The following is a 14,179-nucleotide window of genomic DNA, read 5'->3' as shown; positions in this document are numbered from 1 at the left end:
GCAAAGTGACTAATATATGCTTACGTGCAGTGCTTTTTTTCAGCTGGAGCGCAGTTCTGGCACCTCTCGGGCGGACACCGTTGCGGGCTGGTGCTCCCCCTGCCCACTCCTTGCCTTTACGCACTTCTGAGAAGCCCCAAATGAACATTACAAGTCAAAAGGGAAGCTGGCCGGCATGTGCGAGGCTACACTTTTCTTTAGACCTATGACTCCACCTAGCTCCTAGTCCCTCCTAGCCACATTTGTTCAAGCTACAGGGCAGGGCCAATTCGTATTTCTTTTTCTTCAATCCATTTCCCATGTAGGAGCAGCGGGTTTTAAGCTTTCAAGACAGGCCACACACACATGTGTTTATGTGAAGGACCCTTGGAGCTGCCATAGCCACTTGCCTGAATCTAAGAGAAGCACGGGTGCAGTTATTTGACCAATATCAAAACCAAGGGCGACCCCCCCACCCAAAACCAGCTAGGGAGACAGCTTGCTGTAGATTTTAGCACCTTTGCAGGTGGTGAACACAGCTGTTGTCTAATAGGCATCTGTTTAAGGCTGCCCCGAGTTGCCTAGCAACTTACTGTACCAACTTCATGGTGAGTTTAGGAACTTATTTTTTCTTGGGCGGAAAAGCACTGCTTATTGTGTAGCCTGTGTGGTGTAGTGGTTAAGAGCGGTAGTCTTGTAATCTGGTGAACCGGGTTCGAGTCTCTGCTCCTCCACATGCAGCTGCTGGGTGACCTTGGGCTAGTCACACTTCTCTGAAGTCTCTCAGCCCCACTCACCTCACAGAGTGTTTGTTGTGGGGGAGGAAGGGAAAGGAGAATGTTAGCCGCCTTGAGACTCCTTAGGGTAGTGATGAAATGGGATATCAAATCCAAACTCTTCTTCTTCTCTGTGTTTCTTTTAAAGTCAGGACAACTTGCTGGAACCAGGGTTCCACGACTGCAGCAAGCTCAGTTGGTACAGCATGAGACTCCGAATCTCAGGGCCATGGGTTTGAGCTCCATGTTGTGCAAAAGATTCCTGCATTGCAGGGGTTTGGACTAGATGACCCTTGTGGTCCCTTCCAACTCTACAATTTGATGGTTCTATATCCTAGTTTCAACAGATGAAAGCAGTGTGTTCCTTCCTCCCACTAAGAAGTGCTAAACCAGGGGTCTGCAACCTGCGGCTCCGGAGCCGCATGTGGCTCTTTTACACCTTTGCTGCGGCTCCGGGGCAGATACTAGCGAAGGGAGGAGGCGCATTGTGCGCCCCGACACTCCCCACTGTGGCGGGCGCTGTACTGGCTGTGACGTCGCATGTGGGCGGTGTGTGTGTTAGTTTTGCGGCTCCCAGGTTTTTTTTTCTTCGGAAACGGGTCCAAGTGGCTCTTTTTGTCTTAAAGGTTGCAGACCCCTGTGCTAAACGAATGGTCTCTGCTTCTCTGTAAGTGAATGCAAGGGGGACTTCCCTAGAGAGGTGCAGGTAGTTTTGGCCCCTCTTAACTGGAGTCCAGTTCTAAAGAAGTAATTCCACTCTGGAAACCAGAATTTTCAGTGCTGTCACTGGACGTGATGCTCATTTTGAGCCAGGGTGGGGGGAGTGAGGTGGCACAGGAAGGGAACAAGTTGTTGTACAGAGTTAAATGATCTTCAGATAAATAAGTGCACACCTTTATTTGAGGTTTTAGGAACTACCATGGGTTTACTTATTAAATGCCCCAAATTAAATCTTTAAGGATATTCTGACTTCAACAGGACTAGGCAGGCTTAATTCCAAGGAGCCTGGCTTAACTGTTTTATAGAGCAGGCTGTACACCAGTCATTTAAAGTATGACTTCAAAAATACACAGCTGGAGCTGCTATAGGCATATCTGGTTTATTTCGCGAAATTCATTGCAGGGCTTGTCAAGAATGCCAGGCTGAGTGGAAAGATTACCGAGGTGCAGAAGGGGGGGGGGAGAAACATTCTTGTTTTTATTTTAGCAGCAGGCAATACAAGGCTGATCTCATGGTTAAAAGAGGAATTTGCTAATCCAGGATCAGTGAAGCAGAATATTTTCATTTCGTGGAATGGAGAAGAGGGATTTGCTTGTCAGGTGTTTCTTTGCTTGTGAGAGCGCAGGGAGGCAGGAAAATCCCCGACATTCTTTTTGGGAGAAGGCGGTCCCCTGAAGGTTGCTGGCATCTGTTCTGATGGGTTGCTCTGGAGATTTACCTGCCGTTGCTTTGCCAGATGAGGAGGCTGTGTAGCTAAGCGCAGCACTATTTTCTGGCAACAAGAGCTGCACCATGAGGGGGGAAAACCACCAACAAAAATAGAAAAAGCAACTGCTGAACAAATGGATACATTTTTCTAATTTTACAGATACCTAAAGATCTTCCCTCAACCGGCTTACACATACTGTGTATACATAAATACATGTATTTATGCATGTATCGTGCATACATGCATGTATGTATTCACACATTGCTTCTACAGTAGCAAACGGCACTTCAATGCCTTCTCATGAGGCCAAATACTGAGACCTTCTGTCCATAACTATCAACCTTAGTCAATCAGTTATTCTGATTATTGAATCAGCTACTTTAAATACCGTATTGGCCTGAATATAAGCCACACTCCCCCCCCCCCAATTCCAACCATGAAAAGTTAAAGTGCGGCTTATATTTGTGACTTTATGGCTCCCCCCCCCCGGAAGCAGCCCAGGAATGTGGGGCAATGGCACCTAGCCTGCCCGCTGCTCCCAAGCCTCCCCTGAGCCGCCAGAAAGAAGATGGAAGGGGGGAAAGGCTGCCAGCAAAGCGGCGTGGCTTGCCCCCTACCCCCAAGAAGTAGCCTGGGTATTGTCTTTTTTTCTACCCCACCCCTTCAATTCTAAAGGTGTGGCTTATTTGTGGGTGTGGCTTATATTTGGGGCAATACGGTATTGGATCTCCTCCTGCTCCTGCATATTGATTGCACCTGTGATAAAACTGCCTCCAATAATTCAGCATGAAGCTGCACCACTGCAGTTGGGAATCCATGCATTCATTAACAGCATGAAAAGTCTCTACACCGTGTCTTCCCATAGGCACCAGTCCCCGTGTGTGAACTGCAGCCCTTAAAGGGCTGAAGACAGGTATTTCTTTGCTAATCCCTAGCCTTTGGCCTGTGTGCTTCCTGTGCCATTGGACAGGCAAGGTAGATTAGTTCCTCAGGGCCAGAGGAAGGTGTCCATGAGGGTCTCGGTTCTATGGGATCTGGTTTAGGGTGTTATTGCTCACCAGCATCTGATTTAGTGGCTCCCTGGTCACCAGCATAGGCTCAGAGCCTGAGTCCCTAGCTAGTGACTTCGCAGCATCAGATTGCTGATAGAGTCTGGGGTCATGACAGAATCCAGAGGTCCCAGGAAAAGATCACCATTATTAGCCAGTAATAGATCTCCCCTGCATAAATCCATCTAACCATGGGTCTAAGTTGCGCAGACTCATACCATGTCCAGCCAAGGAATTAACAGAATCTGGCCTATAATGTAGCAAGGAGGAGCAATTACCTTCACCAAAAAGCATCCACAACACATCTCTTTAGGGAGGTCTGCCTCACTTGTTGAGCCATGTATAGACCGAGTTGTTAGCACTCTCTCATACCAAGTTAACAAGAGTTCAAAACACTCCACTTATCAAATAACTATATTCTGTCAGAGTATCACCTAACTAATGGATTAAAAAAAATTCATTGGATATTAGACTTTAAAAAAAATTCTCTAATATCTTCAGTGAATACCTTGAATTCAAATACTGCTTGCAAGTTCTTATTGGATAATTAAACCTTCATTTCCTCGTCGCTATGGACAAGAAGAAATTGCTAATTTAAGCCTTTTTCCAAAAAGATAACAGTTTGCACTAATGTGCCCAGGCAATGCTCCTTGCAAATGGGAGAAACTTAAAAGGTCAAATTCCATTGTAACTTCAAAAGGAAACACACATATACCTAGTAGCAAATCGCAACCTTTACATTGCAAACTAGCTGATCTCTTCCAAAGTTCTCATTCAGCCTTTACAAAGTACAATGTGTGGTTTTTTAAAAAAAATAATAGTTGTTGGGTAACTAATAATCATGTTACCACCCAATCTCTGTGCACATTAAGCTGCCAAAATGATCCTTTCCAACTCTATCATCCTATGTAGGTGGTTTTGGTTGCAGTTGTGTACTTGTAATGGAGAATGTTGTTTTCAATTGCACACGCAGCATGAGTCTATTCAAGTCACGAGGCTTGGTTTCCAGACCCTTGATCGCCTTAGTTTTCCTCCTCTGCACATATTCCAGCTTGTCAATGTAGTTCCTAAATTGTGGTGCCCAGAATTGGACACGGTATTCCAGGTGTGGTCTGACCATGGCAACTGATGAGTTATATCTTCAAAATGCATCATGGAAATGAGGCAAGGATGGTGTTATGGGGGGGGGGGCTCAAGGGGGCTGAGCTCTGGGACTTTTGTCATGGGTCCTATATGTCTTGACCCTTTTCTCCCACTTTTTAAATCCATTTTTTAAAACCCCTTTGCTTGCAGGGCATGCTGCCAAGCTCAGTCACTCAAGCTTGTGTCATTGGCTTGTTCCTCAAGCATTTTAAGACCCTAACAACACCACTTTAATAAGCACCTAGGTATGCCTCCTAGACCAAGCAACTTTCACAAGCAGCAAACCACACGGCACACCAGAGACATTACTAGAAATGTGTGCCAATTCCTGCATGTAGCCACAGTGGAGAATTATTTGAATCAATAGTGATTAAGAAGGAAAGAATGCTACATAATCAATCACTATAAATAAGTGCCTTAAAAGCTATGATGTGGATGGCAGGGACCTACCAGATTTCATATTATTATTCTGCATTAACACAACAGTCATTTGCCTTTGTTTACCCCACATACCCCACAGGAAATTTTCTCCTCTGTCTGTCATAAATTACAGAAGATCAACTAAGCTTGGCTTTTGCTTTTTGGAGGGTGGGACAAGTAGGAAGATTGATTCTCCCCCCCCCCCCCATTTTGAATACAGTATACACCTTCTGCCATTAAAGGCCTTTCTAAGCTACGTGTCAGAAAAATGGTGCTACAGGCATCTGCAGAAGGAATGAACACTGTGGTTCTCAGAGACAAAGAACAAGCTTTCCAAATAGCACCTATGATTCTAAAGTCTGTGCGTTAGTCATCAGTCAAAAATGTTCTCACGACAAATCACACAGTTGTTTCCCCCTCCTAAAGTTATTGAAATACAAACATAGGAAATGGTGCTTTTTATGTCTGGTATACATGGAACTAAAAATGGGATTCCCCTTCTTTCAAAAGAAAATGGCAGTTCTTGAAATGCATATTGGAAGTTACATAAAGATGTTTTCGAGGGATGGTTAATGTCTGCTGTTTGTCTTCTTGACAGATAACCCATTTTGTTTTCTAGCAGAAAGAGAGTAATTCAAAACAATCCTTGATTTATCCTGCTACGTTAAAAAGGGGGAAAAAGATACTTCCAAAACAGTGGTGTAATTTGAACTGTGCCTGTCCAAATGACACCTACCATGGCTTGTAGGTTAATGAGTGGGGCAACCTGATGGTCCCACACGTCTCCAGTCCTGAAAGCGCTGCACTGATACCACTGAGTTGCTGGACCCAAAAGAAGTGAAGTTACAGGGAACCAGGCAGGGGGCTTTCTGGGGAGTGGTGCCTTCCCTATGGAACGCCCTCCCATCAGATGCCAAACAGATAATCAACAACAGAACTTTCCAAAGTAGTAGTAGTTTGGGATTCAAATATTGAATTCTTCTCCTCTAATTTCGCCTTAAGTGTTTCCTTATTTATCTCAGTTTTGTTAAAAGCACTGCATCTCATTGTCTATTTTTGTTGCAACCATGGTTACAGTGTTTGATCATGAGAGGAAAAGATATTTGCATTGTTTGCATGGGCCAATATTTGGCCTGTTTTCTCACACTGAACAGTTTTAAGGTGAACTCCCTGGATATTACCGTAACCTAGTGAATGGATTTAAACATTAAAGGGAAATGTCTAGACACCTCCTGCCACTCTGATTTGGCCTTGCTTCCTTCCAATTTGTTTTAAATTCTTTTATAAATTCTCTTTTTAGTTTATTATTTAAATACATTTTTAATCTGACAGTAATCTTATTTTTAGTAATGCTTTTTGTAGCCCTTAGTATTAACATGTAATTGGGGGGAAAGTTCCTCCTGATTATTAATAACTTTCTGGTTTGATCTATTAGTAATAAGGACTGAAAAAGGTACCACACTTCTCTTTTTTTTAAAAAAAAATAAAAATGCTCTATTCCCCCATACAAAATCCAGCCCTGTCATTTTGTAAGGATGTAAATGAAAAGAAACTACTTATAGAAGGTTGTTGGTGTCCAGTGAATTATAAAGAATGCTTTAATTTTGTAGGGTTCTTGGGTGATTTCAGGTAGTTCCCCAGACTTTAAAAAATGTGCCTTTGTAATCAAGGGAGCCAAAGACCTTATTGAAAATAACCAGGACTGTTCACATCTGTGAATTTATAAGACCCTGACACCTGCCTAACTCTGCCTGGTTTAAAAAATAGATGGGTGCTCTTCAACTGTGGCATACACATTATGAAATTCCCTCCTGAAGGAAGCATGGCAAGACTGCTCTGTTGGATAAAAAAAAAAAAAATCCAGTTCTTTCAAACCTTCTCCTTTCTTAAGTCTGTGAAACTCAAGGTCACCATTCTGTATTGGAAGCTATGGATCCCCCCCCCCCCCGTGCTGACATTCACTCTATTTACCAGGGGTGCCATCTGTGGGGGGCCGTACCCCCAAACAAAATGTTCAGTGAAGGGGCCGGGGGCCCCAAAGTTCTGCAGTGTCCCAACTGCAGGGCACCTACACAACACGTCCGCACACGCTGCAACGTCAAACATGCATGCCATGGGGCATGTGCACACAGCATTCTGATTTCTGATTCTGATTCCTCAGTTGTGGGGGCAAGGCAGTGCTCCTGCTATTTACAGGAATAAACTGGTCTACTGGTTAATGGATTTTATGTGGGGCAAACCTTACTAGCATAGGTCCAAACACCATTAACAGTCAGAACTCAAAATCCCTGGGGTGGTTTCCAATACATCTTTCTTTGGGACTTCCTTCAGCTAAATTATAATTTGGTTAACTTGATAAGGAGTTGAGTTCATTTCTGGCGTAGTTTCAGAAATTCTTATATGTGTGCATATGGATGGTGTGTTTTTGTCTCAGTGTCATGGATACCTTCTTCATTCTGTGTTGGCTGAAGATCCCCAAATCTTTGGGTTCCTGTTTTCTTGGAAATGTTTCAGACAAAAAGACTCAGTGACCGAGGCCAGCAGATGGCTGCATTGTTGTGGCAGACTTTCTGAGAAATGGTCTGTGCAGCTAAGCATCTCTCCTCTAGAGCATACAGATGGTATTTTAGCAAAGTGACATTTTTGGCATAGTATAATCACATGCTTCTGTCTATTCTTCCAGCACACAAGGCTGTAATAATACAATTAAGGCTGGAATCAAACCGTAATTTTTTTAAAGAGAATTGGGAGTGGTTTGAGAGAGATATTCCACTTACTATGGTTTTCTACTATCCTGTTGCCTCTGATCAAACAAGCATTGCAAGTTTTTGAAATTATGATCCAAACCTACAAAACTGTTTGCCAGGGCGAAAGTGGTATGAGTTTACTCCTCTTTTCTACATTACCTTCAACTCACAGGACTGAAAATCTGTCTCCAGCCTTGTTGTTGCTGCTGCTTCTAATTTTTTATTCTCATTTTACAGCTGTGTTACATAATCAAAATCAACAACAATAACATCACAGCACCCCACTCTGGAGATATCTTCACCCTTGCAATAGCAATTCCCACACAATAATGGTCAACCTTTCTATAAATAGGAATATATATGAAAACCGGTTATCATTAAGTCCGTATGCTAGTATCATCCCTAGGGACTGGTTTCCACTTTCAGATGTGGAATCAAGCTTCACTAGTCTCTAGCAAAAGAGTCCTTATGTTTTATTCCTCTTGCCTGTTGTAACTTGTGTGTAAGCTTTTCAGTGAGGTCTATACATCTTACTCTTCTATACTTAGTTTTTAAAATACCCTTTTTAAGGTCCTGCCAGAAGTTGGTGATGACCATACTGGATCCTAAACCCCTTCAGCGCAATCTCATGACTAGGCATAGAACACTATTTTAAAGGCTTTCTCCCCATCTGCAAGGCTTAGACAGACCAACGGCCCCCACTGCCTAAAAGGGTTTGAATGGGGTGTAGCTTTTCAGCAGCTTACAAGAGTGCCAGCTTGGCCTTGGGACCGTGGGTGCCCGGGCCTGTGGGTGCCATGCATGGCCTTGGTACTGAAATTTGTGGGTGCCCAGCTCCTCCATGGGGAATTTTGTGGGTGCTCTGGCATCCAGGGCCCCAGAGAGTTGGCACCTATGGCATCTTAACTTACACTAGCTTGCTTTATGTTCTGTTCTTGTGCATTGTGCATTACTTGCTTAATATATCAAAGTCTGTAGCATTCAAGCCAAGCATTGTTGGACTATCCCATCAGCCACCTTAATCTCACTCAACAGTCCTCACAACATGTCAAAGCAGAGTTTTCTCTGTACACCTCCCACAAACTCTTTATTTCAGCCACTGTCCCCTTGCTAGGCCTGTTTCCTCCTCACCTGTCTACTCTTGGAAAGAGCACTGAGGTTACCATCCATCGGTGTGAAGGATGTCAGCTGTTCTAGCCTCATTTTAAGTCCAGGAGACTTTAAGCCCTGTGTGTGGCTGCCTAGCAGAGTCAAAGCATTAGAGGTCAAGTTGGAAGTTACCTTGTCATGACTGCGTGCTTGACAGGCAGTCCGTTGGACCACTTGCGAGCATTCCTACTAAAAGCAACACAATCCAGCCACTAGCTAAATTCGCGGTTCCAGCATGTGAGAAGGAGAATTTCACATCAGGCATCAGGAGGAGCATATGAGCGCCCCAGGGCTAAAAGCAACACGGGCTGCAGAGTCCATTGGCACATCCACTGTTTCCACTGTTTTTCATAAGCAGAGAAATATTTCATATATTTTTTTAATAATATTTATTGGCAGTTTAAAGATTACAAAAGAGAAGAAAAAAAATTAAACAATACAATACAAAAACAAAAACAAAAGCACCACACAACCCAAACCCTAAAACATTGAATGAACCAAACAAAACAAAAACAATTAAAAACACATCCATTAATTTCGAAATCATAACTTTCGTTCACTTGTTTCAGCAACCTCCTCACACCTCCCTTTTTGTATTCCACTTCAATTAACTGTTTCAGCAATTCCTTTCCATCTTCCTCTGTTTTCTGTCCTGTAATTTATCTTAACATATTCTAACCTTGTTTTTTCCCTTTAATACATTTACAATCTGTCTGTACCTAATTCCTTATAACATTTCTGCTAAAGCCATATAACTTCATTCCATCATTTTTCTAGCATTCATTAATTTTACAATATTTCTGTAAATAATCTTTAAACTTTTTCCAATCTTCTTCCACCGACGAAGCAGAGTAATATTTCAAACTCCCACTCTCAGTCCATAGTTGTGCTAGACTAACATCAGTGGACACCCAGCCCAACAACATTGGGGGTGTGGTCTTTCAAAAACGTCAAGAGATTGCAAAAGGATGAAAACCTCAGTTTAAATCTCTTGCAGTCCAAACTTCCAATAGTGCTGGGCTGTGTGTCTACCATCTCAAGCTTCACTTGCTGGTGCCCTGTTGCTGAAGCAACAGTTCCCTTGCTGCCCTGTACCTTCCCACTCCATTGCTACATAATTCTTCCCCATTCTTGGTTGCTCTCTGCTTTTTCCTGTGCCTGTTTTTGGAGATCTGACTCAAAGCATTAGCCTCTCTGGCTTGAGGCACACACTTCATCCCGTGCCATCTGGGTGCTGTATGTAGTACTACCCCCATACTTTTGCCCAGTAAAAAAAAGCAAGAGGAGTAGGTCTTAGGTCTACTCTGGTTCAAGCACATATATTGGTGGGATGTGGGTTTAAATCATATTCCCATTGACAGTGTGATGCCATGCAAGCTTCAGCCATCTTACCATTAGCTGGCTTGGAGCCAAGAGCAATAATGGTCAGCTTCGAAATTTATAGCATGGTTTAGAGTAATCATCTGCACTCTGTTAGATGTGGCGGTTTCGAGAGCATAACGCAGAGAGGAAATAGCCATTGTTTGTCAGCTCTAATCACTTTGCAGTATTTTCTTCTAGCCTCTCTCGCATGGACAGAGAGCCCTATAATTGTCACAGAACTAATTGAGTAAGGGGTGTAGCAGTCTTCAGCATGTGAGCTACGTGGTCCATTAGAGTCGATGTAGTATAAATGGTTAGATCGTCAACTTGTGACCAAGGAGACCAGAGTTCAAATCCCCACTCAGCCATGAAGCTCCCCAAGTGACCTAGGACCAGTCAGTCAGTCAGTCACAGTCTCTAAGCCTAGGTTGTTGTGGGGATTAAATGAGGAAGGGGGGGGACATGTGTGCCATCTTGAGCCCCTTAGAGTAAAAGGTTGGTTATAAACAAACAAACAAAAAAACAAACAAATGAACAAACAAATGAGGTAATACTGAGGTAAATGAACTGACTAAATAAATAAATAAAGAGGAAATGCTGAGGTAAATGGACTGACTAAATACACAAATGAGGTAATACTGAGGTAAATGAACTGACGAAAGAAAGAAAGAAAGAAAGAAAGAAAGAAAGAAAGAAAGAAAGAAAGAAGTAATACCTGAGGTAAATGGAATGTCTAATGACCTGCATAAGGCCCAAACTGGATTGAATGTTAAAGACACTCTTTGTCTCTCTGGTTTTCTCCTCTTCTTTTCAAATAGCAGGGGTGGGGATATAGGAAGCAGAATTGAGATTTCTTTCTTTCTTTTGTTTTTTTAACTTATATACCACTTTTAGGGGAAGAGCAGGGATGCCTCCCAAAGTGCGTATTTACAAACTGTGTATGTACTAATACGTGTAAAATAGAATGTTAAAAGCCATTGAAAATGTGTAGACATAGTTTTCATTCAAACCAATATTACAATAATATGACAGCAATGATTCATCAAAGCAGTAATGACCATAACATCTAAAGCCCAGTTAGTAATTTAGCCCCTAAAGGCTATTGTAAAAAGATGGGTCTGTAAGGACCATTTGAAAATGCTGAGGGATAGTGCTTGCCAGATCTCACTCAGAATAGAATTCCAGAACTTTGGGGCCACTGCTGGGAAGACCCATTTTTTGCTTCCATCAGCCCATTGCAATAGGGCGATGAATTTTGGTCAATCGCCACCCGCCCTCTGCTGAGACGTTGGGGCTGTTTTGATGCTGTGCGTGCCCACTCCTGCCCCATTGGTGTGTTCCCGCCCACCCTGCATCCACCCCTGACATGGTGGGGGAAGCAGCCAGCGCCCACCCACCCTGCACCCATCCCTGGGTGCCAGTTTTTATATTGCATTGTGGATCATAGTCAACTTCAAGTCGGACATGCCTGCAGTAGGGGAAACTGTGACCTCATGACCACATGAGGATAGTCACCCTTTCACTCTTGTCACATCCTTCCACAATACCCCTTGTAAATGGCAGCCTTCTGGAGGGAGATTTTTCAGCAGGAAAGCCGTGCGGGTAGGGGGACGAATGAAACCCCATTTGCCCAGGTCATGGTCCTATTCAGATCACACACCCCTCCACACACACAACTGTTGTTTTAAAATGCACACATATGAAAGACACAAGCATGTTTTTAATCTGGTTTAGCTCTCAGCCTCCTATGTCCGTTTGAACTTCAGCTGTCAACATATATGGAATGCTGATCATGCAATCATTCCTGCCACTATTACACAAAATAATGTCTTTTGTTTCAGCCATTTTATTTGCTGAGAGGTGTTTTTATTTATGCTCCTTTTGGCACGAGAATCCATCAATATATTTGTGCTATGTTTCTCCCCATTGTCCCTTGTGTGGCGCTCCAGTGTATTTACTGTGTTTCATTACCCGAAAGCCTCAGGCTGTGGCCGAGTATGTTGTGACGCTAAGATCAATTAAAGCTTAATGAAAGGAGAAAGAGGCTGTGTGATTGCAGACCGGATGGAGTTGTCAGAAGGTGCAGTTTGGGTAAATAATGTCCTCCTTATTCAGTGTTAATCCTTAGCATTTGTTGACCTAGCAGAACTGCAGGCTCAAGAGTTTTTCTGGCTGGGTATTTCGGCTCTTGACAGTCTTTCAAACTGCGTTCTCTGCAGTAGTGGCTTTCAACGTTTCCAGGTAAAGGATCCACCGATTGGTGCAGCCTTTAACCACCTAAGTGGCGCATAGCTCTTTCCTTTTTTTAAAAGCTGCCTGTTTTTGTCCTCTTTAAGGACGTTCTGCATGTGGCAGTAGTGTTTGTTTGTTTGTTTGTTTGTTTGATACCTGCCCTTCGCCCTAAGGTCCCAGGGTGGGTAATAAATATCCCTCCCACCCCAAGAAACCCATACAGAAATTTAATACAGAACCACACTGCGTAATACGACTGTGTGGTACCAGTCTAAATACATTACCAAGCGCGTGCTTGTTGATTTTTTAAAAAGTCAAATCGACTTGTGTGATTGGACATTTATTTTAGGATTCAGGCAGGACAGCTGTGTTACAACAAACAGAAAAAAGAGCTTGTAGCACAGTTAAGACAAACAGATTTATCGTGGCCTAAGCTTACGTTCAATGACCTTTTGGCCCTACTGTTTACCTTCCCCAGTCCCCCCTCCCATTAGGGGTGTGTGTGTGTGTGTGTGTGTGTGTGTGTGTACACGCGCGCGCACACACACACACAGACACACACACACACACACACACACACACACAGAATAAGACTCATACATCAAATGCAGGAGAGAGCCTTGTGGCACCATAAAGTCTAACAGATTTATCGTGGCATAAGCTTTGTGGACCAGAGACCACTTCATCACATGCATGAAGGGTTATTTTTGATTTACCTGCCACCATCAATGTACATGGTGTTTTACAGAGTAAAATAATACTCACTCTCCTTGTACGAACCCTTGTCTCCTTTGAATGTGTGTTTTTGTGCCCTGGGGAATGTGTGTGTCCCCTTGCGCCCTGGGGAATGTGGATTGGTTCACTTGCTTGAGTTAAATCATTGATTTACTCATCAGTGGGAATTTTACATATGCCTCTTTGGCTGCTAGGGTTTTCTTCACCTCCTCCTCTTCCTGACCCCCTTCTTCTTTTTAGATATTTCACAGCAGGCAGAAGATCCCAAGGCGCAGTCGCAATCCCCCCGCCCCCCCACCGATGATTTTAAAATTGACTTCCCTCTGGCACCTCAGCAGAGGAGCACATAACCACTGGTACAAGGTTTCAAGATGGGGAAGAATGTTAAAAGTTGAAAAGCATGATGGTTGTACCTTTGAGATACAAGTGGGGCTACAAAACAAATTTTGCTGGTTTCTCTTCCTTGTAAGTGAATTACGCATTATGCTCCATCCCTTGTATTGGCATATGTAATTAAAAACAAGACAAGAAAAAGCAGGAAGTAACTGCGAGGGCGTGCTCTTTCTCTATATTTTTTTTTATTTGACGTATAACTCTCCAACATCTGGTTTTTGTTTCCTAGGACAAAAAGGACGAGCCATTGTTACGAGATCACTTACCGCCACTTGGAAAAGACCTTGACTCAGAAGGAAGTAAGCTGCATCCATAAATCCATAGAGGAATCAGCTGTACAGAAATTAGGAGTAGAGGGAAGATTTTGAGCTTTGAATTCTTCAGTTTTCTTTTATCGCTGCCCTGACCACACCCCCTTCTGTTTGAAAGAAGTTTCTATCATGTGGAAGCTTTTGGCAATGGTGGTATTTTCAGGTAATAAAAGGTGAACAACATAACAGTTCCTGAAAATATCAGTGAATCGCTTGTTGGGTAATTTGTACATTGTTAATCAGTTCTTGTGGTCGTGTGTTATTAAACGTTAATCAGTTCTTGTGGTCGTGTGTTATTAAACGTGTGTGCTGTTTCTGCATTGACAGGATGTTCCATGCACTTGCGATAGAACCTCAGGCCATCTACAGACAACTATAGGTCGCTTGTGAACTGTACATTACAAGCTAGACTGCCAACAAAATGAAGGTTCTCCCTCCATTTTTTGCAACGGAG

The 14,179-nt window shown here is 43.2% G+C and overlaps 1 protein-coding gene across 4 annotated transcripts in view; it reads left to right on the top strand.

The window, feature by feature from the left end:
* The window catches only part of FARS2 (phenylalanyl-tRNA synthetase 2, mitochondrial), a 198,387-nt gene extending 184,453 nt beyond the window's left edge, over nt 1-13,934 (top strand). For all 4 annotated transcript variants that reach the window (XM_083747361.1, XM_083747364.1, XM_083747365.1 and 1 more), the window contains one exon: nt 13,644-13,934. In XM_083747361.1, coding sequence (XP_083603487.1) covers nt 13,644-13,782 — 139 coding nt within the window. In that variant the 3' untranslated portion in view covers nt 13,783-13,934. The remainder of the gene's footprint in view (nt 1-13,643) is intronic.
* The last annotated feature ends 245 nt before the right edge of the window (nt 13,935-14,179 follow it).

The sequence above is a fragment of the Podarcis gaigeae genome, assembly GCF_964106915.1.
Source record: "Podarcis gaigeae genome assembly, chromosome: 7".
Taxonomy (NCBI): Eukaryota; Metazoa; Chordata; class Lepidosauria; order Squamata; family Lacertidae; genus Podarcis; species Podarcis gaigeae.
The sequence above is the reverse complement of the archived record's forward strand: the minus strand, read 5'-3'. Positions and strand labels throughout refer to the sequence as shown.